The 26,176-nt window shown below is 42.2% G+C and overlaps 1 protein-coding gene and 1 long non-coding RNA gene across 9 annotated transcripts in view; one reads left to right on the plus strand and one right to left on the minus strand.

Moving 5' to 3' along the window:
- The window catches only part of MCF2L2 (MCF.2 cell line derived transforming sequence-like 2), a 222,745-nt gene that overhangs the window by 116,547 nt on the left and 80,022 nt on the right, over positions 1 to 26,176 (minus strand). For 6 of the 8 annotated variants that reach the window (XM_087965410.1, XM_087965408.1, XM_087965406.1 and 3 more), the window contains exons 4-15: positions 22,084 to 22,174; positions 18,252 to 18,371; positions 16,417 to 16,533; positions 14,014 to 14,163; positions 12,429 to 12,553; positions 10,442 to 10,556; positions 8,340 to 8,459; positions 7,399 to 7,590; positions 5,725 to 5,916; positions 5,106 to 5,283; positions 4,329 to 4,432; positions 2,948 to 3,036 (exon numbers count right to left, since the gene is read on the minus strand). In XM_087965410.1, coding sequence (XP_087821536.1) covers positions 2,948 to 3,036; positions 4,329 to 4,432; positions 5,106 to 5,283; positions 5,725 to 5,916; positions 7,399 to 7,590; positions 8,340 to 8,459; positions 10,442 to 10,556; positions 12,429 to 12,553; positions 14,014 to 14,163; positions 16,417 to 16,533; positions 18,252 to 18,371; positions 22,084 to 22,174 — 1,593 coding nt within the window. The remainder of the gene's footprint in view (positions 1 to 2,947; positions 3,037 to 4,328; positions 4,433 to 5,105; positions 5,284 to 5,724; positions 5,917 to 7,398; positions 7,591 to 8,339; positions 8,460 to 10,441; positions 10,557 to 12,428; positions 12,554 to 14,013; positions 14,164 to 16,416; positions 16,534 to 18,251; positions 18,372 to 22,083; positions 22,175 to 26,176) is intronic. The other 2 variants (XM_087965413.1, XM_087965407.1) reach the window with 1 other exon arrangement.
- Positions 7,572 to 8,657, plus strand: LOC148130978 (uncharacterized). The gene is made up of 2 exons (XR_015749535.1): positions 7,572 to 7,680; positions 8,376 to 8,657. It is a non-coding gene; the product is annotated as an uncharacterized LOC148130978 (long non-coding RNA).

The raw sequence follows: 26,176 nt of genomic DNA on the forward strand, positions 1-26,176 counted from the left end.
GTACTGTGATTTTTCCACAATAACATTTGCTTCTTGTAAAATAGAACATTTGGAATAGATTACCTGTTTTTCTTTGAGGTTGCAATTCCAATAATTGTGAATATGATTTTGCCTCTTGTCTTAGGTGGGACGTTTAAACTGTGTGCACATGAGATGCTAAGTTAAAAACACCGGATAACAAGCACACACTATGATTTTAACTCCATTGCAAGCAACTTTAACTGTGTTTCTTGGCACATTATTTCAGCCACAAATTTGGTTTCTGGAAATGGCCTGATTTAATCTCAATAGCCTGAAATATTGATAGCAATTACTGATAGCAATTTTGCATGTACTAAGTGTGGTATTTTACTTCTTTTGTGGCAGCAATAGAAATCTGTATTCTCTACAGGATAAAAACCTTTCCACAGTTATTCAAATACTGACCGTTAATGTTTTTTTTTAATGTGCACCTTAAATATGCTTGTGCTCATGTAAAACAGATTATAATTGGAAGGGAATATGCTTTGCCAAAGAAACACATTTTAAGAATTTTGTATTTTAAATCTCTCCCTAAATATTATGCAAAGCCTTTGGGAATGGCTCAACCACCCCACCCACCCATCCATCCACCCCAAAAAACTACAGACTATTTTACAGCTATGCTGGCTGAGGAATTCTAGAAGTTGAAATCCAAAGTCTTAAAGTTGCCAAGGTTAGGCACCCCTGGACTATTACTCGAGCTATTTTCTCCCACCCTGAAAGTGGCCTAAAAATCTTTTTAAACTTTGGCTGTTTTCACAGGCCTTGTTTAGGGTCTTTATGGAAGCTTGGTGATTTCTTATTAAAGGGAGTATGTTTGGCAGGACACACGGGATTACATTTACAGTATTTATTTTTCTAGCATGGTGTCTTAACGACTACACCAAACTGGCTAATAGATTTTAATATATAGTACTATTTTTATTCTTATTGTTATTGACATCAGCCACCAAGAGTCATTTTGGAGTTGTGGGCTGTAAATCTCATAAATAAAATAAATAATTCTGGAGATTTTCCTCTGGAATAAATATGCTTCCATACTACAAAACATGCCAAAGTGTTAATATTTATCTATAATAATAAAGAGGCATAAGAATGTGCTTATATAGTAGCCCAGTTCTATAATCTAATACTTAATATATCAGGAAAGAAGATCATACAGTTACTTATGGATCACATCACACCTGGAACACTCAGAAATGTTATTTTTGCCAGCTCTGAATTCTCCATTAATTCATAAATGAACATAAAAAACAGTTTCCTAGCCTTTTCTATAATAGTATCAGTAATTCTATCCAAGCCTACCATCTAACTTAGCTTAGTTGTCATACATATTTATGTTGCAGTATTCTGTCTTTTTAAAAAGGAACGAGTTGATTATTTAGATGAGTTAGATACCTCTGCTAGTCTTGGGAGCTTATGAAATAGTCATGAATTAAGGCCACTGTATTCAAAAATCAGTATGTATATAGGATTCTTTTCCATGTATGAAGTTACAAACAGACAAAATTCTTCAAGATGTAAATTTTAGACATCTCTAAGTTGACAACTAAACAATGTGGAAATTGGATTAAGAGGATTTAAAAATAGTTCCCGTTATGATAAGGAAGTGATTTATTTATCAATGACAAAATTCATTCACAGGGTTTGGAACTAGTATTGGAGGATCATTGGAATGGGAAAATATATTAATAATCATGATGATGCAAAAGTTTTCACTTATATCACATTAACAAATATGTATGCATTCATATATACACATTGTAGAATGCCATTCCCACTCAGTTGTGCACAACATGGTTTTTCCCTTAAAAATTAGGGAATTATATACATCTTGGTTTCAGAAAAAAATTCCCCTCCATAAAGATAAGAATTTAATAAAGATAAACAAGGATTTATAAATACACATTTATGAATATTCCTAAGTATATTCATTGATAAACATATTATAAAGTAAAATGTATTTGGTACAAACATAAATAGAAAATAAACAATATCTTATAAATAAAATATTAATAAATGGTTTTTAATGCATGTAAACATTTTTGAGAGGAGATACTTCTGAATTTCCATATTATTCTGGAGAAAACCCTTTTCTCTATATTTTGCAAGCCACGCATCTTTTATAATCCTTCATGCTAGGTGAAAAAGCTTTAGTCATGGGAGATCTGATTATTACAACCAAATCATTTTGGTTATTCTTCTCTGCATCTTTTTTTTTGCTCCATATTATTTTTTTGAGATACAGTAGGTTCATGTTCTGTTAAATTGCAGGTTCATACAAGGTCAATGAACCCTGGGTTCATCCTTTTACAAACAAAGTATAACATAGCATTATCTTCAAATCTTGTGCTAGAGACCCAAGGAACTAGTAATGGAATACAGGTAGTCCTTGACTTACAACCATAACTGGGACCAGAATGTCTGTTGTTAAGCAAGACAGTTATTAAGTGAGTCACACCCAATTTTATGACCTTTTTGCTACAGTGGTTAATTGAATCATTGAGTTGTTAAGTGAATCAGGTGGTCATTAAATGAATGCAGCTTCTCCCATTGACTTTGCTTGCTAAAGATAGCTAGGAAGCTCTCAAATTGCAATCACTGATATTGCCACATGCCCATTGGCAAGTGCCCAAATTTTGATCACATGACAGTGGGGATGCTGTAGCTGTTGTAAAAGTGATATGTCACTATTTAAGCACGATTAGAACTTTGAATGTTCATTAAACCAACGGTTGTAGGTTGAGGACTACCTATATATTTTGAAAGTTAAGAATCTCCTTTTCTCCAATCCCATCCATGGTCCTGAAAATGCACACATTTCAGACACTGTAGTAACACACCACTTCCTTGATCAGAATAACAGACTGATCCATTTTTTTTAAAAAAAAAAAAACAAATTTTCTGAGAACAAGGAATTTCCTACCTTCTCCTAGTGGAAAGATTTTCTTCACTTTCACTTATTACCAAGACTCTGCTGGAACCTCCCTGACTTGCTTCATGCATCACTTCAATCTGGAGATTAGTTTTGGAAAACACAGGAACACAAAACAAAACAACAACAAAAGAATCAGGGCTCCTTTATCTACAAAACAATTTCTAAATTTCATATAAAAACTGACATCACCTGGAAACTCACATCCTAAAGAAACAAAAATGCAAAATCATCCTGGCTTGGCTGTCAATTTTGTTTTGACACTAAAACTGGTCATCTCACAACCACATTTATGCTACCCAATTCTTACTTGGCAGCGAAGCTTATATGAAAAATAACAGGAGTACAATTAACTATGAAGTCCAATGACTCTTGACAAATTTTCTAATGCCTGGACTTTCATGTGGCTGTCTGTTCCTGTATTTACTCCTCTTCCTCTGTTACTTCCTGCGCCTTGATGGTTTTGTCTGGGAGTATCAGAAACTGATACTACAGACTACCTAGGATTAGGCACAGTTGAACAACAACGTAAATCAAGCAATTTTTGACTGGAGATCAATTTAATTATTATTATTTGATTCCTTTTGTCGGATCTGTTTCCAAAGATTGTGGGGAACAAAGCTGGTGACCCAATCATGTTCTATAAGATGGACCCAGATTTCTGGGTAGGTATGCATGTGTTTTGGAAGGTGGAAAACAGGTATATTAAATTCTGCAATGATTTGACCTGCCTGTTTTATTTCCACCACACCTCCACCAAAAACCTTCCGAAACATGGCGCCACCAAAAATGGATGCCATTACATATTTACAGGTAGTCCTCAATTTACGACTGGTTGTCTAACTGCCATTCAAAGTTATGATGAACCTCTCCAACTCTGTTTTGAAGTTCCAATGTCTGCTTCCCCTCCCCCAGAGCCACATGATCATATTTTGGGCCTTTGGAACTGGCCTGCCTTTATGGCCGTTTGCAGCTTCTTGTGGTCACATGACCATTTCTAGCCCCCAAAAAAAAAAAGCCATTGGGTACAATGGGTTCAATTAACAATCTCTGCAAAAAATGTTGCAAAATCTGGTGTGGTCATATGGTGATGCACTTAATGACCAACACGACGTATGACCATAATTCTGGTTCAATTATGGTCATAACTTGAGGACTACCTGTATTACTACAATTTTATGTGCCTTGTTGGCAATAAAATCTTGCGAGGTGGGGAAAGCAAGGTCTAGAAATTAGAAAAACAGGAGGCTGATTCCAGATTTTTTAAAATTGCTAAGGTTGAGAAACATTGCTGTATTCTGTGCAACACCGGATATGCTCCATGAAATTTCTCTCTTGAAAACTTAATTTGCAAATATCACAACTCTCTTACCTTAATTCCACCTTTAGCCTTCTTTACACTTTTCTTTTTTGACAAATCTGCATCAGAAATGGATTTTGGAGGGCTAGGAATTTCTACTGATCTTCTATTGGGAGCTGGGGGGAAAAAGAAGACCAAATAAACAGAACTCTCAAAAGATCAGAAAATGCCACACTACACGCACATCACAAAGATGAGAGCTGGCAGCTCTCTGGATTTGGCAGCATTTCTTGCTCTCCCCCTAAGTGGCATCTCTCTGTCTCAAGTAATGTCCAGGCTTGGGCCCTTATTAAGTCAAAATTAAAAAGATCTAATTGTGTTATTTTTCAATTATCTTTGCCTCAGCTGCAATCAAGACAAGCCCTGGAGTCCAACCTCTTGCTCAGTGGGGAAAAAAGAATCCAATTTAAGAACGCCAGAGGGATGGTTATTTAGCATCTGCTGAACACTACAATAAATTGGGGGCGGGGCACAACTTGCTGTAAGTTCCACCATTAAATCGTCCCACTGCAGAAAATTCCAGGAGTTGTAAGGTCACCAGTAGTTGAAGAACTATGATGCACACATTCAGAAAGACCTGTAAGACTAGCTTGAGAGTAAATACGCAGAAATATTTAGGTGATTAAAAAGACTTAAACTGGGTGCGATTCCAGGAACCAGCATAGTACTAAGCTAGCTAGAGTAAACAGAGGAAGGACATCGGCAGATAACACTTGGCCGAGAAAACCATCTCTCTAAATATGGGACTCTGGAGTCACTCTGTCCCATGCTATTCCCCAAAAACCTTACCTAACGGGGCAGGACGGACGGTTTTAGGAGAGGCTCTCTTGGGCGAGGATTCGGGATGAGGGGCAACAGGTTGCACTGGCCGGGTCTGTTTTGCTGCCAACTTCTTCAGGCTGACTTGTCTCTTCTCAAACATTTCTTGCACGTCTTCGAGTTTCTGTAGTACTCTTTGGGCATTGCTCTGCAAGAGACAATAAATGAATCAATTGGGGTTATGTAAGGAACCAATGCAATGCTTCTACTCAAAAGCATCTTTTCAGCAGCTGATGCTTGGTCTTGGCGTTGAGCCAGGGTGTCCAACCTTAGCAACTCTAAGGTCTGTGGACTTCAATTCCCACAATTCCACAATTCTGGAAGTTGAAGTCCATACGTCTTAATGTCTATGGAGATTCTCAGTCATCCAGGTCATAAGCTTCTTGGGCAAGAAGCGAAACGTCTTCAAAGATAAACCAGAAAGTCCCGTTGTCTCTTTAAAAAAGCACCTTTGGAACACCCAAGGTTGGATACCTCTGTTGCCAAGGTTGGACACCTCTGACATTGATATCAGTGGACTTTAGTGCCTTTAGATGGCTTTCAAATACCCTTGGACGAATGTACATTGGCTGCCCACTTAGGATCTTACCTTTATTTCTGGGGTGAGAATCATGTCAAACTGGTTGTAGAACTCCTTTGCATTCAGCATCTGGTGGTCTCTGAGGGTTTCCAGGAACTTCTCTATCTCACAAAGTGCAGTTTCAGCTCCCTCTTGTGTCTGGCATTTGTCTACAGCTTGGGAAGCTAAGAGGTAGATTCCAGCTTCACCCCATTGGCTAGCCTTGAGAAAGAGGAGATGAATATGCTGTTATAAAAGCTCAGATAATACATTTCCTCATATATCATATCCCGGGGTCCTCATGGTGTGAGCAGGGTCATTTTAAGGGAGCAGAAGAATTTAGAGTTGGCACTATTAAGGTATTAAATGGATACGTTACCATCAATCTGTGAAATTGGGCATTTTATAGAATGCCTAGGAAATCTACAGAGTGCCAAAAACGAAACGTCAAAGGATGAAATACTTAATATTGCACATATTCTATGCAGTGCCAAAAGGCAAACCAGCCAAGTATAGAATACTCTTGCTAAAATGACATTCTGAGCCTTCCTTGTTGCAATAAGTAATCAATACTGGACTTTTTCTCTTTTCTCTTAGGTTTTTTTTTTTTCAGTAGGAAAATCCTGTACTTTATTTTGCACATCTTTTAAATAAAGGGTTAGGGTTAATATTAGGGTTAAGAATAGGGTTACAGTTAAGATTAATCTTTTTCATGACTCTTCATATTTTGCCTAAATAGTTCTTATCATTCTGCATAATACCTAGGTACTATGTACAATGTCTAGGGAAAGATATAGTATAAAGTATATAAACTAACACAGACATTTCATACTTTGCCTAAAAATGTCACACATTCAATAGATTTCTTACGCATTCTGCACAATATCAGTTTTTCACACATTGCCGGCAACATATACATCATCTCAGGCCAAGTAGTCTTTTACGGAGCATGAGAGGCAGCGGAGTCAACAGAAAAGGGATCGTAAAAGTTATAATGGTGGCTATAATCATTTCATCAAATCCCACCCTGTTCATGGGGTGGGGGGAAACCATTTAAAGGCTGAGGAAGTTTCTAAATCCACTCAAGAGAAAAAAGAACTTTGATCAGACAAACATTTGCAAAGGCCTGGATAATCTGGAAAGACTGTCGAAGTAAGTAAAATCAATGTGGTTACAGAATTTAGTTTCCTGATAGTTTGAAACTTTTGGTGGAGAATTCCAATTATTTTTAGGCAACCAATAGTTACAGGTAGTCCTCAGTTGATTGACTGTTCGAAGTTACAATGACACTGAAAAAGTGACTGATGACTGGTTTTCACAATTATGACCATTGCACACTTATGACCGTGGTCCCATGATCAAAATTTGGACACTTGTCAACTGATTCATATTTGTGACGGTTGCAGTGTCCCTGGGTCACATAAATTACCTCTTGCAACCTTCTGACAAGTAAAGTCAATGGGGAAGCCAGATTCACTGAACAACTGAGTTACTAATGTAACTGCAGTGATTCACTTAACAACTGTGGCATGGAAGGTTGTAAAATGGGGCAAAATTCCCTTAACAATTGTCTCACTCAACAACAGAAATTTTGGCCTCAATTGTGGTAGTAAGACTGCCTGTATATTGCTCTGTGAATCTTTAATACTATTGAGCAATTAATTTTTTTCTGACCTTTACTTACACTTACCCACAGCCTCTTACCTTATCTAACTGTCTGTGTAATTCAAGAGATTTCCCCAAGATATCGTATTTTTTCTTGGTTTCATTGGCAAAGTCATCACAGATCCTCCTGAGTTCAACACACTTCGGTCTAATGGAATCTATTGCATAATGGTCATTTTGGATCAACTGGTCTCCATGGACAGCCAAGGACTGGGCTCTTTCCAAAGGTTCCTGTAAAAGAAGGAAGGACAAAGAAAACATCAAAAGGTTTAAGGAAAATAACCCACAATTTAATTGATGCTCCAGATACCTACATCAGAGGTGAGTACTGCGTTTCCCCAAAAATAAGACCCTGTCTTATGTTTTTTTGCCACCAAAAAAGGCACCAAGTCTTATTTTCAGGGGATGTCATCCGCTGACTAACCTCACTTGTGCGTGTCACCCCTGGCCTCCTTTTCGCTGTCAAAGGCCTTCAGGAACTTATTTTTCTGCAGCTGGCAAGGCTTCCTGAAGGCCTCTGCAGCCTATAACAGGGCTCCAGATCAATCTGGAGCTTTGTTTTCAGCTACAGAGGCCTTCAGGAAAGCCTTGCCAGCTGCAGAAGGAATGGGATTGTAAGGCAGGTGTTGGGGTGTGTGAGGCCTGGCTACAACTGTCCAAAGGGCAGCTCCACATCCTCACCCTAGCTTAATTTTTATCCATGCACTCTGGAGTGGGTGGGGTCTTCATCAGGGCTTATTTTGGGGTAGGGCTTCTATTGGGCACACACATAAAAATCAAGCTAGGACTTACTTTCGGGGCAGGTCGTATTTTGGGGGAAACGAAGTAACTGCGGCCCCTTTACGACCTGTGGACTTCAACTCCCATAATTCCTGAGTCAGCCATGTTGCAATCATGTGATGTCTCGCTTAACACCAGTGTTGCTGGTCCCAATGATGACTGTTAAGCAAGAGCAATTTCTATTACTTAGGCCAATTTACCTGTCCTCTTTCTTCTAATTGCCTTTGTTCTTTCAGGATATGCTCCACGCGGGAGATGCTGTCTCCGATATCCGTGAAAACTGCTTGCACTTCCATCAAGTTGTCCAGTGTTAATTTGACCTACAAGGAAAACGGGCATAAAAAGAAGGGAGCAAATTTGCTACAATCTCCTGGCTGCTAAGACTGCAGAAATCAAGGCAAATCACAGACAACCAAAGGAATAGAAGAATTCTTCTAACAAGACAGACAGACCGCAGATTGACTGATAACATGTATTTTCTGTCCACAGCTAGAATATAATAAAACAGCTTTTCATAATTTGATGTCCTTCAGTTATTGTTGCCTGCTGGGTGGAGATGGGATTTGTAATCTAATGCAATTCAGAGAGGGCAATTTGGAAAATGCTATGGATTATTTTACATACAGGTAGTTCTTGCTTACCAATCATTCACTTACGGCATTCAAACTTACAACAGATCCTTGAGGTGGCAGCCATTGCAGTGTCGCTGTGGGCGCATGGTTGTGATGGCTCTGGAATATGGAACCGACTTTCCCACCAACGTCAGCAAACCACCATCAGTCAAAATTCATATTAGTGGTCCGCGGGATTTAAAATTATGTGTTTGATAGTCCCTGAGGTCCAAAAGGTTGGCGACCCCTGATCTAGATCATTGCTTATTCATCAGACGTTCACGGAATCCATCAATTATTTTTATATATCCACAAAACCATTCCATGAAACTACAGCAGTTATGTGTTCTTGGTTGTACAACTCAAATAAGTATATATATTTATGGGATAAGTTGGGACTGTAGCTTACGTTTAATTTAAGGACCAGAGCTCTTAAGTTAAAGACCGGAAACACATCTACAGAGAAAGGATAATAGACCAGGAAACTATGATAAACATCATCAAAATATTCAAAGATTTATTTCATAGAAACAGTCCTAAATTGACCTTGTTCAGTTCTCATTTTCAAGGGGTTAACATCTGAGACTGGACAACATTTTCTACTACAAACACAATAGGTGGGAATTGATTTGTTTATTTATTTATTTAAATTTGCCACCCATTTTGTTTCAAACAACTGAGCAGCTTATAGTATAATAAACATTAAAACCATTAAAATCATCGAATATAAAATGACAGAACACAAAAATAGAGTAGGGTTAGGGTTAGGGTTAGGGTTAGGGTTAGGGTTAGGGTTAGAATAGAATAGAATAGAATAGAATAGAATAGAATAGAATAGAATAGAATAGAATAGAATAGAATAGAACAGTGGTGGCTAACCTTTTTGGGCTCCTGTGCCAAAAATATTGTGTGTGCTCGTGTGCGCTAGCACCCAGGAGGCAATGCCCCCCCCCACGCCCCCTGTGCATGTGCACACAATCCCCCCCCCCCATCCCCTTACCTGCACTGTGCCTCACAGTTGATTTTCGGCTGGTTTGAGGCCTTTTTTGGCCTTCCAGAGGCTTGAAAAAAGCCTCTGTAAGGCTTTGCAGGCCTAATAATAGGTCCGTTTTGTCACTTCCAGTATTACTATTATTCGGCCTGCAAAGCCTGCAGAGACTTTTTTCAAGCCTCTGGGGAGGCCCCAAAAGGCCTCAAACCAACCGAAAAATCAGCTGTGAGGCGCGTGCATGCGTAGTGAGGTAAGTTTGCCTGCGGCTTGCGTCTAGCACAAATGGCTCTGCGTGCCACCGTGCCATAGGTTCGCCATCACGGGAATAGAATATGGAATAGAATGGAATGGAACAGAACAGAACAGGTTTTCCCCGTCACTGGTGTTCTAATCACAGCTGGATAAGAAGAAAAAAACACTCACTAGTGTGACTTTACCTAGATCATTTGAAGTTTAGATATTAAATCCTGGATATTTTAAGGCTGAGCAAGTTCTCCCATCTTGAAATCCTGCCAAGAATCACTGGCTGACAGCGGCCTCGGTGTCGTATAAGTTGAATATCTGTTTTCCTTTCATACAGATTTGGTTTTGGATGGGAGTAATACATATAAGGAACAAAATTGATCTGCCAAATTTCCCAGGAGGGAAACGGAGAAGGGGGCACAAATTTAAGGATTAAAGAGACACGCAAAACAGTTACCTCTCGGAAATTCTGTTCAAAATGTCGGAGCTGCAAACACTGCTCTAATTTTAGGTGATGCTTGGACCAAAACTGATCAAAAGCTCTTTCGGTCTCATCCAACTGGGCGAGCAACCTGACAAAAGAATGACATTTGATTCAGAAACATAATTTCTTTCTTTGAATTTCAAGGTACGGAAATAAGCTTAGATGAGCCCATGCATTTCTCCATGGAGATGGGACAGTTTCAAAGCAAATTTAAAGCTTTTAGTTTTTTTCGTTAACAAGCCGGGTTTGTTTCTACAAACTCTGAGAAATAAACCAAGAAAATGCAAAAAGGTACAAAGGAACTGTACCTTGGCTTGGAAGCACTTTACAAATTTTACTCACCATAAAAAAAAAATACAGCCTGCATTTAAGGATTCTGCTAGTTAAGAAGTCCAAAAATGGCTGAATTAATTAATTCATTATCCTACAAAGAAGGGATGTGATGCACTGGTTAATGCGCTGGATTAAAGATGGCAGAGGGTGTGCAATCTTGGCAACTTTAAGACTTGGGGATTACAACTCCCAGAATTCCCCAGCCAGGATGGCTGGCTGGGGAATTCTGGGAGTTGAAGCCCCCAAGTCTTAAAGTTGAAGTCCACAAGTCTTGAAGTTGTGAAGGTTGGATACTCCCATGGTAGAGAATGTGGGAATGACCTTCGGGGAGTGGGAGAAAAAGCTGAAGACTGGACAACCGGCATACAAATAATATCTCAGCCCAGAGAAAGTGAGGAGAGAGGGTGGGAAATATTTCAGGAGGGCACCTTCCTAGTTTTCTGGAGGGTAAAAATAAAGGATAAGGAAAAAAACCAACCTTTCAATCTTGCAATATTCTATTAATCTGACTTTACAGTAAAGCCAGAAGTAGCAATCTTAGTTGTATTTCTTGTCTGGGCTACCTCACATCATTTAGGCAATAGCCAATAGATCAGTGGTGACTAACCTTTTTGGCTCCCGTGCCGATAATTGCGCGCACGCTTCCACATGCACATTCACATACCAGCACTCAGAAGGCAATGCCTGCTGCCCCCCCACCCCTGCGCATACGATCCCCTCCGTGCGCCATGCATTTCTGCACGCACTGTGTGCACCCCCCTGCACGTGTGCCAGATACCCAACAATCAGCTGTCAGGTGGCAGCGGTGCGCGCGCATGCGCCGTGGGGTTCTTCCGGGAGAGCTCTTGCGTGCTGGCAGAAGTGGCTCTGCGTGCCATAGGTGTGCCATAGGTTCGGCAACATGGCAATAGATGATCAATCTTTTGCATTTCACGAAGCATCATTTTTGCCCTGGTCTCAAAAATTGGTACAACATATATAAAATCCTCCTGGCAACTATTCCTACTAGTACTGCTCCTTCCTTCCTTCCTTCCTTCCTTCCTTCCTTCCTTTTCTTCCTTCCTTTCCTCCTCCTCCTCCTCCTTCCTAGCATATTCCTGCAAGTGCAGGGTCTGCTTTTCGGATCATTAAACACCACTTTGCATGGTCAACTGCGTCTCCAGGATGCAGGACCATGGCTTGCATATCTTTGTCGATTGACTTCTAGTTGGTAGGCAGTCTTGGCCAAGGTGGAAGGTGCTGCTCTCTGGACATGTCCATACCAGAGGAGTTGGCCTTCTCTCATCTTCTCTATAATTGGTACCACACCAAAACATTGTCGGATGGTGTCATTTGTGATGTGGTCAAAAAGGGAGATGCATTTCCATGGCATGGAGGCAGTTTTCGGTCCCTGTTATTGCTGCCCAGCTTTCAGTGCCGTACAATGCAACGGGGCAAATGGTTGTCTTGTAAATCTCAGATTTAAGACGGGTTGGCATTCGTCTGTCACATAACACACCGGTGAGGTCTCACTAACGCACCCAGGCTGCATTCACAAATGGTCACTAAACGAACTGTCGTAATTCGAGGACTACCTGAACTACAAGCTGAACTACAAAACAGGTTACTTCAATGTTGAGGTCTTTACCTTTCCACAGTTGCCACGTTTTCTAGTTCATCAGGACTGAGTCTGTTGGTGGCAGTTCGTGAGACAGGGTCCCGGATACAAGTCAGTAGCATGGCTCCCTGCTTCACCGCTAGCTTCAGCTCATCCTGTAGGATGTTGGGAAACAGGGAAGGGGGAAAAAAATTCTCATTTAATCCTTAACCCCTGCAACATCTGTCATGTATTGCTAGAATAGAACCTGGAGGATCATAAATTTATTGAGTTATAATCTCTAGCCCCAAAGGCAGGGGTGGGATTCTACTTGGTCGGACCGGTTCTATAGAACTGGTTGTTACAATTCTGTGCAGTTCGGAGAACCGGCAAATCGCTCCACTGGCGGGCCTTCCCCTCCACTCCCCGCACACTCACTCCTTACCTGATATGCGCGCCATCCAACTTGCCTGCCTTATGCCTTCGCCTAATTTTTAGTAAGTTCCTATTTTTCCTTTTTTCCCCCCGAGCATCAGCTGTTCTGACTATCAGCTGTGTCGGGAGATTTAGATTAGCTAGAAAGCAGGAAATTGTTGGATTTCTTGCTTTCTAGCTAATCTAAAAGCAGAGCTGAACCTTCCTTAGGACTGAAGCTTCTATTTTTCAGTGCACTCAGGTAGCAGATTGCAGAAAGCTAGATCTCTGAGTGAATCTGTGATTATGTGAGCAACTCAATCTGCCTGCCTGCTTTGCCTGATTTTGGGTAAAGGTTGCTTTTTTAAAAAAATGAAAAATTAAATATTTACATAAATATTTACAATATTTACATACAAGCCACACCCAGCCCGTCACATGACCACCAAGACACAATCACAAATTAGGCCACACCCACAGAACTGGTTGTTAAGAAATTTGAATCCCACCCCTGCCCAAAGGCCCACCCTAGATAGCAATTTGACTCCCATGGTTATAAGCCAAACTTCATCACATGGTTTGGAGCCTCAGAAAGATAAAAGAACTTGTTGAAAACTGATAAAGAAACTGATGGCCGATTTTTCCTCTTATTAACACTGCAGTATCCCCATGGTCATGGGATCAAAATTTGAGTGCTTGACAACTTGAGTGTGAAAGTTGCAATGTCCCAGAATCATGTGGTCATTATTTGTAAACTTCTCAGCTGACTTTCGACAGGTAACGTCAATGAAAGAAGCCAGAGTCATTTAATGACTGCATGAGTCACTTAACAACTGCAGTGATTTGTCTAACTCAGGACTGTCAAACTCGTGGCCCATGGGCCGGATGCATCACGCACTGGCCACGCCCAAATTTAGCAAAGGGCGGGGGAAAGTCGCAATATGTCATGTGACAAACGATGATGCAAGTTTGACACACCTGGTCTAACTGAAGCAAAAAAGCACGAAACTGTCTTGCTTAGCCAATTTTAGGCTCCACTGTGGTCTATAACTGAAGACAACCTATATACCAGATTGAGTTATTGCAAGGGGAAATAAGCCAAATGGATAAGTACATGAAATAATGAAAAACTGACTTCTGACCTCCGTCTCAGGAAACCTTTCGATGGATATAGAAACCCTGGCAATATCCCCTTTAGAGTTGTGAAGTCACACAGGCTCACCTTCAGCTTGGTGTGTTGTTCTCTGTGGGAACACAAAAGTTCTTCCGTGCACTGGACATTGTTGGGGAGTTCTGTCTCCGCCAGGTTTGTTCCAAAGGCCTGTAACATCTGTGCTGTGGTTTTCACAGTCATGGCAAAATTTTCAATGGCCTGGGTGGTGGGTGCAAATTAAAACGAAAAAGCATCAGCTATCTTGATTCACAAAGACAAGGAAGTTGTTATGCCCCTGTCAGAGTCTGAATCCGAGGAGGAAGTCAGACAGATGTCAGGGAATGGGAGTGTGGCTCCGTTGGCTGTGGAGGAGGCTGGGGAAGGGCGAAGTCCGGCTGGGCAGAGCAGGGGAGAGATAGAACAATAAACTCCGAGACAAACATTTCCTCAAAGTTCCATTTTATTAGAGTTGTCATATTGGCACATCTGGGAAAACCCGAATCTGAGAGTTCCGGGTTTTCCCTTCCCAAAAGAGAAATCAAAGATCCCTCCCCTGCACCTATCAGTCCATCGCATGGCCCAATCAAATCATCATCCCATCTGGAGACATTCCTCCAGATACTCCCCTCCACGTGCAGGGCAACATGTCCTTGACTCTCTGAGAAAGAATGTTGTTGAGTCTAATCTTCTACCTCACAATAAAATCCACCCCTTTCCAAATTCCCAGGCACTGAAAGTGGCAGCCTTGAAGCTTCCAAGTAAAAAAATGGCTTCCAATGTTGACATAAGAACTGTCTGAATTTTGGGCTCAATTGTGATCGTAGGTCATGGACTACATGTATTGATTTGCCCCCATTTCTTTACATTTCCAGCAACGGAACACAGTGTAAAAGATGATTCTAATGCTGGCCTGTCAAACTGGCGGGCCACAGGCTGGGTGTGTCATGCTGAGTCCACGCCCACCCTGGCTCCGCAATGGCAAAAAATGTCACAGTACGTCACGTGACGCGATCAAGCTTGACACCCGTGTTTTAATGTATCTGCTCCTTTTGCAAACAAAGACGCACAAAGAACAAAAGGCTTTGACAGTCGCTGTTACCATCTTAACACACAAACCCAGACTACAGATGTCCCTGAATAGCCACTCATTAAAATGGATGTGATCCATATTTTCCAGTGTTCGGTTCATCCTTCTTTGGAGTCCAATGTACTGAACCGCTAAAGCGTTTGATCATTTCGGTTCAGCCATGCATTCACTAATGGCCCCGAGCCATAGCTATGAGGGACTTCGAAGGAACAATCATAACTTGAAACTATTGCAAACTTCTCCATTGCAAATCAGAAAGTCTATGTCACAGGTGTCAAACTCAAGGCCCGATTTAAGAACTGACCAGCAGTGAATAGCTGCCAGATGCTGTGAATCTGATGTAATAGAGGCTAATGTAACAAGAGTGATTCAGCATAGTATGAGTATTTCCCTTTAAGACTGAAGATTAAAGATCCCTTTAAGAGGTGTGTATATAAATGGTAGTCATTAGAGGGCGTGGTTCTCTTTCCTTGTGACCAGTAGTCAGTGGAGAAGTTCTCAGTGTGTTAAGAAGAAGAAAGCTTGCTTGTAAAGGTATTTTGCCTACCACGTATATAACTGTAGTATATAAACCACTGTTAAAGTCAAAGTCTCTGTGTGCTGTGCTTTGCTCCTGGGTTATCTCATAACAGTAGTCAGGCTGCAAACCGGATCCGGCCCGCAGGGTGCTTAGATCTTTGCCAGCCGAAAAAGGAGCTCGTGAGGGCAATGTGTGCCCCCCAGCTCCGTTTTAGCTGGCAGAGGATTGCAGGAGGCTGTCACAACCGAAAACAGAGCTCAGGAGCTCATTTTCACTGGCAGAGCACTCAGGCCACCACAGGCGACCCCCGACACCAGTGGCCTCATACTGGCCACGCCCACCCTGGCCACATCCACCCCAGCCCCCTAAGTCAAACACAAACCCTGATGCGGCCCTCAGTGAAATCAAGTTTGACACCTCTAGTCTAAGCATTACAGTACTCTGCTTCTCAGACTGTATTATTTCTAATTTAACAGAATAACTTATTATTTTAATAACAATAATTGCCAGGCTAAGGAGCAGACAGCAGTGAAATGCAAAAGGGGGTCAGCAACCTCCCCCCCCCGGTGTTTTATTCTTTGGGGTTTTTTAATATTTGCCTTTTTAAAAAAAAAACTGATTTGAAAATTGTGTATTCGAGATGGGAAGCCACATAAATTGAACAGATAAAAATTAATCTATTCATAAGTTATAGTAAAATACACGTATCACCTTCTGCTCTTTGTTTAAACTTCCTATTTAAAAATCAAATTATTATTTAATTTCTAGTGTAATTCACATTTTTCAGTTAACTCAGAATTTCTGTCTTACTCTATTACTTTTAGAGGCTAGGAGAGAATCTAACAGTTACTACCACTGTACTTACGGTTCGATGGTGTATCCACTGACTGTGTCCATATTCCAAGGTTCCTCCTAACTCCCGAGTAAGCTGACTTGTATCGATGTAACCATGTAAGTCAGACACTGAATTTAACATGATGATCTGCACCAGGAAAAAAAAACCACAACAAAAGGGTCTACAATCAAAATCTTTCCACCAATCAATCTTGATTCCTGAAAGATATAGGGGCACACCCATATAATTTACATTATATAGTTTAACGAAAAGAAGGACTAGGAGTGCCATGATACCAGTCTTCCAATATTTGAGGGGCTGCCACAAAGAGGAGGGGGTCAACTTAGTTTCCAAAGCAGCAGAAGGCAAGACAAGAAACAATGGATGGAAACTAATCAAGGAGAGAAGCAATTTGGAACTGAGGAGAAACTTTCTGACAGTGAGAACAATTAGCCAGTGGAACAGCTTGCTTCCAGAAGTTCTGATTGATCCAACACTGGAAGATTTTAAAAAGAGATTGGACAGCCCTTTGTTTGAAAGGATATAAGCTTTCCTGCCTTGAGCAGGGGGTTGGACTAGAAGACCTCCAAGGTCCCTTCTAACTCTGCTATTCTGCTACACGTATGACTTTCCCTACACACTTCCCCATTGATTTTGCTTATTGTAAACTGCCTGGGGAGTTATTTTATCAATGGCTGGAGAATAAATACGGAAGTTAGAAATTAAAGAAGACTAGCAAAAAATAGTAAGCATGCAAAAAAGAATTAAAAATGTTAAGATGGGGAATATTATAAGAATTAGATATATTATGTATATTCGTATTAAGTAAGACTAGAGTATTAATATAAGCAATGTATATGTATAAACTGTAATCGTTATTGCCCAAGATATTTGTATCCAGACAACATACTGTTTAAGTGGAAGATGGATTGTTTATATAAAATAAAATTTAAAAAATTATCTTAAAAAAGAAAACTGCCTGGGGAGGTCACAAGTGGAGATCATGTTTATTTATTTATTTATTTATTTGATTTGTCAATTGTTTCCAAGATAATAAGCATAAGTGTATACATAGTTGTGAATACATGAAATGGGTACATACAAGAAAAATAAAAGAATAGAGAAACAATAGGACAGGGACGGTAGGCACGTTGGTGCGCTTATGCACGTCCCCTACAGACCTCTTAGGAAAGGAGTGAGGTCAATGGTAGACAGTCTAAGGTTAAAGTTTTTGGGGTTTGGGAAGAGACTACAGAGTCGGGTAGAGTATTCCAGACATTGACCACTCTATTGCTGAAGTCGTATTTCCTGCAATCAAGTTTGGTGCGGTTTACTTTGAGTTTGTATCTATTGTGTGCTCTTATGTTGTTATGGTTGAAGCTGAAGTATTCATTGACAGGTAGGACATTGCAATGTATGATTTTATATACCATGCTTAAGTCAGACCGAAGACGGCGTAATTCAAGGTTTTCTAGTTCTAGAATTTCAAGTCTGGTTACTGTGGGATGCTGCCCCCATGGTCATAAGTGTGAGGACCAGTTGTAATTCACTTTTTTCCAGCACTATCAAAACTTCAAATAGCCATTAGCCAAGGACTACCTGTAATGATATTAAATAATCACTGAATGTAGAACATTAACACACTGCTGAGTCAGTGCTACTAAGAACTTTTTCAATGAGTTGCTTGGCTTTACTCCATATACAGGGTGTATACTACACACAGGTGGTTCTGTTGTGGTTTGCCGGCAGTAAACCGAGGACTATCTGCACTTTTGCGTGACTGATCCTGAAGAGGCAAGACGAGAAGGAGAGGCATTTGCTGGAGGGCAGAGCGATGCAGCATCAGGAGGAGAAAAAGTGCTTACCGGTACCTTCATTTTAAAGTCATCGCGATACAGTTTGATGCCGATGTCAGCGATCGCCCTTTGGATGAAACGGGACGGCCGGAGGACAAAGACTAACTGCAAATTCCCGGGAAATGCTCCCTAAAAAGACAGGGGGGGGGGAAAGGGAAAGCGGTCTGTTCTAAATCCGTAAGCGCTCCGAAGTACCTTTCAACCCTTTGAAGAAGAGGAAAAGTTCTGAAGGCCAAATCCACCAACATGCCAAAACCACAAGAGCCCGGGGCACAACAGCGCCAATTTAATACTATTAGTGCAATTGCTCTTATATACTAATATAGTAGTGTTTAATATTTTCTGTCGTGATTCTTGGTTGGCCACCACTTTCAGTATGAACCTCTGACAGATTTTTAAAGCTGAACGTGAGGAAGGTGGATCTTCTTCACTCACCATTCGGACTTTTTAATTGTTTATTTTATACACTTCTCGCGAACCTTTCCCATCAGTTGTTGGGAACCGTTTTTTTTTTATTAGAACATAAAATCCATAAGACCAACCAAAACTGAATCAACCACTGTTGAGATTAAAGGCATAAGACAGGATGCACAAGCTGAAGGTCAACCTCTGGTGTTTCTGAGAGTTATAATGAAATTGTTACAGTACCGTAATAAAATGAGAAGAAATAATAAAAGGAAAGGGAAAAAAAACCAGAATCAGGTGGTTAAAGCTACAAGGACCTGAGCTGAAGCTAGCCTTTGGGAGAAACGTCTCGACTATATAAGCTGTCACTCAGTGGGGCAGATTGTCAGGTGAAGTGGTGAGGTCTTCCAGCATGGGCCAGAGAGTAAACTGTCAGAGTTGTAGTAGTAACTCATGTATTGATTAGAGGGTGAGCAATAGAGAAGCAGTGGTGGGATTCAAATTTCTTAACAGCCAGTTCTGTGGGCGTGGTCTAATTTGTGGGTGTGGCTTAATGGTCACGTGACTGGCTGGGGGTGGCTTGTATGTAAATATTGTCAATATTTATGTAAATATTGAATTTTTTATTAAAAAAAGAGCAACTTTTACCCAAAATCAGACAAAGCAGGCAGGCAGATTGAGTTGCTCACAGAATCATAGATTCCTTCAGAGAAGGGATTTCTTTCTGCAATCCGCTACCTGAGTCTGCACTGAAAAATAGAAGCTAGGAAGGTTCAGCTCTGCTTTTAGATTAGCTAGAAAGCAAGAAATCCAACAATTTCCTGCTGTCTAGCTAATCTAAATCTCCCAGCACAGCTGATAGTCAGAACAGCTGATGGGCGGGGGAAAAAAAGGAAAAATAGCAACTTAACAGGCAATTTGGATGGCACGCATGCCAGGTAAGGAGTGAGTAGGCAGGGCAGGGTGGGGCCAGCCAATGGTGCGATTTGTGATTTTCTCTGAACTGCGCAGAATCGTAACAACCAGTTCTGTAGAACTGGTGCAACCAGGTAGAATCCCACCCCTGGAGAGAAGGGGAAGGGAAAACAAGGAGATAGGGAAGGTGAGAGATGGAAAAAACAGAGAGGGAGGTGGGAAAGGGAGAGAGAGAAAGATGACGGGGAGAGAAGAAATGGAGGGAAGGAGAAAGAAAGAGAGAGAGAAGTAAAGGGAGAGAAGGGGAGAGGGGAGGAGAGAGAGAGGGAGGGAAAGGGAAAGATGGAGAGGTAAAGGAGGGGGGAGAGGATGGGGTGAGAGGGAGGGAAAGGAGATGGAAAAAAGGAGAAAGACAGGGGTGAAGAGAGGGGAGAAGGAAAGGAGAGAGGGAGAGGAAAAGAGGAGAGGGAGACAGAGAGAGAGGGAGAAGGAGGGAGATTGAGGTAAAGGGGAGATAGAGAGCAGGAAAGGAGAGAGATGGGAAAGGGGAGAAGGAGGGGGAGATGGAGAAGGAGAAAAGAGTGGGAGGTGGGAGAGTATGAGAGAGGGGGGAAGGGGGAGGGGAAGAAGAGGAGATGGGAGAGGAGGGAAAGAGGGGAAAAAGAGAAGGTGGAGGAAGAGAGGGAGGTAGAGAAACAGAATGTGGTTGACAGTGAGATTTGGTGCTGTTTAAACAAATGGAACTTATTTAGGTCAGCCTTCTTCTGAGATTCCTAACCCCGTTTGATGTTGACTTACAGCTTTACAAAACCACCCAAGACTTCTTGCCTGCTTCCCAGAAGGAAAAGAAAATGCAGAAGGAAAAGAAAAATATTTTTCCAACCTCACCCCTCCTTATGGTTTCCTTGCACTCAGTACTGGCTGATAAAACATTTTCCCCCCACTACTCTTATTTACTGACAAATGCACTGGCTGCTTCTGCTCTTGGCAAATTTATCAGTACTGCTGTCTTATTTAATTTACACCTTTCTTTGATTTGTACCAGAGAAAGCAATATAGATAATGCTTATATTCCTTATTCCTAGATTGATTCATGCCCAAGAACACATCAGGTCAATTCCGGCCTGAATTTCAGCTAACCAGGAACCAGTTCACACTTGGTTTCAAAACTGCTACATCAGTTTAAGCTGTGCAAACCAAACCATGATGATTTGGTTAGGGGAGACATGAGAGCAGTGTTCCAATATTTGAGGGGCTGCCACAGAGAGAAGGGCCAAGCTATTATCCAAGGCACCCGAAGGCCAGACAAGGAATAATGGATGGTAACTGACAAAGGAGAAGATTCAGCTTGGAAATAAGGAGAAATTTTCTGGCAGTGAGAACAATCAACCCATGGAACAGAAGTTGCCTTCGGAAGTTGTGGGACTCATCACTTGAGACTTTCAAGAAGAGACTGGACTGCCATTTGTCAGAAATGGTGTAGTGTCTCCCGCTTGGGGGGGGGTTGGACTAGATGACCTACAAGGTCCCTTCCAACTCTGTTCATCTGTTAATTTGCAAACAATATGTCATTGCTTAGAGGGCATGCAGGCAGACCCAAGCAAAGATGTTTCATTTTAAAAGCCTGCGGATGCACGGACTTAGCGAAGCAACGCGGGAACCCTTTTCACACCTCTGCAAAGCCCCACTGCGCGAAGAATCCACGCGTGAAAGTAACGCGCCTGCTTTTTCCATTGAAGCGGGGCCGCCTCGTCCTTCGGAAGAGCGCCCTTCAAAAAGCATTGCATAAATACCGCCTTAGGGGCAAGGCTATTTATATTTCCGCGCATCTTCGCCAATCGGAGCAGGCCGTTTGCAGAAGAAAGAGAGGGAACCGTCCTTGTCCGAGCGGCTGGCCCTTTTTTTTTTGGAGGGGTGGGGGTGGGTGGGAGAGGCTCCGGAGAGAAGACGCCACGGGTCCCCGTTTCTCTAGCCCCTTTTGGAGTGGGGGAGGGAGAGACCCAGCAGCTCCGTGCACGCGCGGGGCCCTGGGAATCTTTCCAAAGCAGCAAAAGCGGGAAGTGGGTTCAGCAACCCTCCCCTTGCCCCTTCGGCTTGGCCGTGCAATCCAACGGCGGGGGTGGGTCGTGGTAGAAGAAAACCCATGGTTCTCTACGGGCACAGGCAAGAGAAGCGCCCCCCCCCTCCCAATCTGCAAAATGCAATGGTAGTGCAACTCCCTCCCTCCCTCCTTTAATTTCTCCCGAGGCTGCTCAGGCTCTTAGTACACGGTCGGAGCGGCTTGGCAGGCTGCAGCGACCCTTTGCCTATTTGAAATGCGGGAGTTGGTTTGTTTGTTTTTGCAGAAAAGTCAGGCGGGGCCCATGCGAGCATGCAACGGGGGGGGGCAGCATCTGGAGGGCAGGCAGGCGGAGAGATTTGCCGCAGGAGTTTTGCAAGAAGCCACGCGGTGCAACAACAACAATAACACACGCACCCACACACTAAAAAAGAAAAAGAACCGTGGAATTGGCACACTTACTGCGATTCGGGTGAGCGATGCCTTGACCGCGCTCCATTTGTCCCGCCGTCTGTCGATGATGGTGATGAAGCCGATGCTGGCAGCCTCCAGACTGCAAAATAACCAGAGGAAGGAATAATTGGGAAATGCAAAGAAACGGCAGCAGCGGCAGCAGCATCGGTCGTTCCCGGCTACGTTACTGCAGCAAAAATGCCCGGTCGGCGGCGGCGACGACACGTTGCTCCGAGTTGCTCCGAGCCAGGGCAAAGGGGCACGGGCAGCGAGTGGCATGCATGCCGCGTTTCCTCCCTGGCATCGCTTCCTCCCCCCTCCAAGGCGGATAGTTTAAAACGCCCCCCCCCCCTCCCTAAAATCGCTTCTGATGGATTGCAGCTTTTTTTCCACCGAATGGCTGCAACCGGACGAGTTTGGGATAATTTGCAAATCGTTGGAGCCCCCGGGACTGGGGGACGACGACGGGGGCAAAGCAAGGAGGCCAGGTGAGGACAAGCTTCCCCCTCCAAAAAAACAAACATCTGATTTGAAAAAATCTGGAAAAAAAAAAAGATTCACTGGTGGAGGCTGGGCCTCTTTTTTTTATTAAAAAAAAAGTTACACTTAGGTTGAGAAATAGGAAATCCGAGAAACATCTGAGCACTATGGATGAATGATTGCAGAATTGTTAAACCGGACTTGGCTTCTGTGCTGGGAGCTAACCCCGGGACCTCTTTTCACAAGTTCAAGTCATCAGCCCCTCCCTCCTGCATTTGGAAGAGAGCTCCCCTCCCCCACTTTTTTTTTTAATGTTACTGAAAACTTGAGAGTATCTCTCTTGTATAGCAAACCCCTGACTTACAAGGGGCCCCAAAATGTCTGTTTCTATGTAGAAGGAAGGGGGGAGACAGGATAGCAGTGTTCCAATGTTTGAGGGGCTGCCCCAGAGAGGAAGGGGCAAAGCTATTTTCTAAAGCACCAGAAGGCCAGACAAGGAATAATGGATGGAAACTGATCAAGGAGAGATTCAACCTGGAAACAAGGAGAAACTTTCTGACAGTGAGAACAATCAACCCATGGAACAGAAGTTGCCTTCAGAGGTTGTGGGAGCTTCATCATTGGAGGCTTTCAAAGGGACACTGGACTGCTACCTGTCATAAATGGTGTAGGGTCTCCTGCTTGGGTGTGGGGTGGGACTAGATGACCTACAAGGTCCCTTCCAACTCTGTTCATCTGTATACCATACAGGAAATTTCTGACTTACAAGTGAGCCCAAAATGTCTGTTGCTATGTGAGGTATTTCTTCAGTGAGTTTTGTCCATTTTATGACCTTTCTTCCCACAGTTGTTAAGTGAATTTACGGCCTTTCTTGCCACGGTTGTTAAGTTACTAAGTTAGTAACCCCGTTCAGTGACTCTGGCTTCTCCATTGACTTTGCTGGTCAGAAGGTCACCAAAGGGGATCACTTGATTCTAAGAGGCAACAACCGTCATAAATATGAGTCAGTTGTCAAGTGTCTGAATTTGGATCATCTGAATTTGGATGTTGCGATGGTTGTAAGTGTGAAAAAATGGTTGTTAGTCCCTTTTTTCAGTGCCGTTGTAACTTTAAATGGTCACTAAATGAACTGCCGTAAGGTGATAACTACCTGTGCTGTCCTTGGTACTTGTAATGTAGATGGCTGTTTTTACTGATTGCCAACAGAGGAGGATAACTGAGAACTCAAGAGGCCTAAATTCCAAGAGGCTAAAACTACCAGAAAAAGTTCTTAGCCCTTTGTCTTTTAGGGGCACCATTTGTGGTCCAAGGGCGTTTTCAGAAATAAAAAGGATCCTGCAGTTTCGTCTTTGCTACATGCCACCAGTTTACCCTTCCGACATTTTTTTTGCAAAATATACGCAAAAAATTAAACACAAAACAGAACTGTGGAGGTGATCTCATAGAATCATAAAATAGAAAAAGATGGAATGATTAATAGGAGATAGTCTAATCCAGTGTGTTTCAACCTTGGTAACTAAGATGTGTGGACTTCAACTCCCAGAACTCTTTAGCAGTTGATATACGTTAAGAGGTGTGGACTTCAACTCCCAGAATTTCCCAGCCAGTATGCTTCAAATATGTGTATTTCAACTCCCAGAATTCCCCAGCCAGTATGCTTACACTTAGGCAAGAAAAAAAAAAAGTACACATATAGACTGGGTGAAACCAGGCTCAATAGCATTAACTGTGAGAGGGATCTTGGAGTCTTAGTGGACAACCAGCTAAATATGAGCCAGCAGTTTGCAGCAGCCACCAAAAAAGCTAATGCAATCCTAAGTTGCATTAACAGAGGGATACAGTGAAGATCAAGGGAAGTACTAATACCACTCTATAAAGCCTTAGAGTACTGCATCCAGTTTTGTTCACCACATTATAAAAAAGATGTTGAGGCTCTAGAAAAAGTGCAGAGAAGAGCAACCAGGATGATTAGGGGACTGGAGGCTAAAACATACAACGAACGGTTGCAGGAACTGGGCATGGCTAGTCTAGTTAAGAGAAGGACCAGGGGAGACATGATAGCAGGGTTCTGATATCTGAGTGGCTGCCACAGAGAGGAGGGGGTCAAGCTATTTTCCAACGCCCCTGAAGGCCAGACAAGGAATAATGGATGGAAACTGAACAAGGAGAGATTTAACCTGCAAACGAGAAACTTTCTGACAGTGAGAACAATCAACCCATGGAACAGAAGTTGCCCTCGGAAATTGTGGGAGCGCCATCACTTGAGACTTTCAAGAAGAGATTGGACTGCCATTTATCAGAAATAGTGTAGGGTCTCCCGCTTGGGCGGGGGGTTGGACTAGATGACCTACAAGGTCCCTTCCAACTCTGATTATCTGTATCTTGAAGAGGGCTGGACTTTAATTACCAGAGTTCCTCAGCCAGTATGCTTGAGGATGAGTAGACTCCCAGAATTCCCCAACCAACATGCTTTAAGTTGAGAATGGACCTCAACTCAATGCTTGTTAGGGAATTCTAGAAGTTAAAATCCACACCTTAAAATTGCCATGGTTGAGACCCACTAATCTAATCCAGGCTTTTTTTGGTTAGCATGTGAATCCTGTTTTGTGTAACTCAGCACACTGCGTGAATCCAGATCAGCTGATGTGTTCAAGATTCCCAATATAGTACAAACAATAGAAAATGAACATGGGCTATTAAGTTATAAACCAGGTTAAACCTATTATGTGAACACAGCTTTTTCCTGGGTTCCTGATCTATTGACTAGCAGTTTCCATCACTGTCTTATAGATCAAGGTGCTCACTTTTTTTTTTTTTTTGCTGAATTTCACAATAGGAAAGATTTTGCTGCTGTTACGATTTTAACTCAGCATCTGCCCTTCACAGAAAGAACCACATTCTGCATTAGCTTGCAGAAGAGTTGGCCTTCTTACCGTTTATTGTTTCTAGATGAATGTTTTCAAGGCCTTATTTTAGAAATCAGAGAGAAAAGATTGTAAAGTGAATAACGGATGGAGAGCAACATTTGGCACAGAAAATAAATAGGGATAGCCAGCCCGGGATTGTTTTCCTATTTGTACTGAGTGCAGCAAAAATGGACAAAAAGCCCTTGGAACAAAGGGGTATTTTCTTCCCAGTAAACATGAAAATGTGTGCAGAAAACCATAGAGTTGGAAGGGGGCCATTTAAGCTATTACATCCAACCCCCAAATTAAAACATCCTCCATTGATAGCTGTCCAGCCTCAACACCTCCAATAAAAGAGAGATTGTCACTTCCCCGGGTAACGGATTCTGCTCCTGTAGCAAGACATTATTCTTACATGTAATAAGACCTTCCTTCCATAAGGCAAATGCATTATTCAACTTCCTAGATGGGAGTGGGGAATCGTGGTCCTTTTATGATTTGTGGATTTCAATTCCCAAAATTCCTGAGCCAGCCACACCATCGGCATTGACAAAATCACCATTGGTCGATTGCGAAAGGCAGCTCTACTCAAAACAGCTTACATCCTGCTAAGATTCCTTTAAGATAATCAAACATCCACATCTGGCTATCCCAGACCCTTGGCAAAGTCTCGACAGGTAGGTCGAAATGCCAAATCCAATGTCCTAAAGGTGCTT

Source organism: Notechis scutatus, chromosome 4, assembly GCF_049901735.1.
Source record: "Notechis scutatus isolate UNSWTSFEM ecotype Mainland chromosome 4, rNotScu1.2, whole genome shotgun sequence".
Taxonomy (NCBI): domain Eukaryota; kingdom Metazoa; phylum Chordata; class Lepidosauria; order Squamata; family Elapidae; genus Notechis; species Notechis scutatus.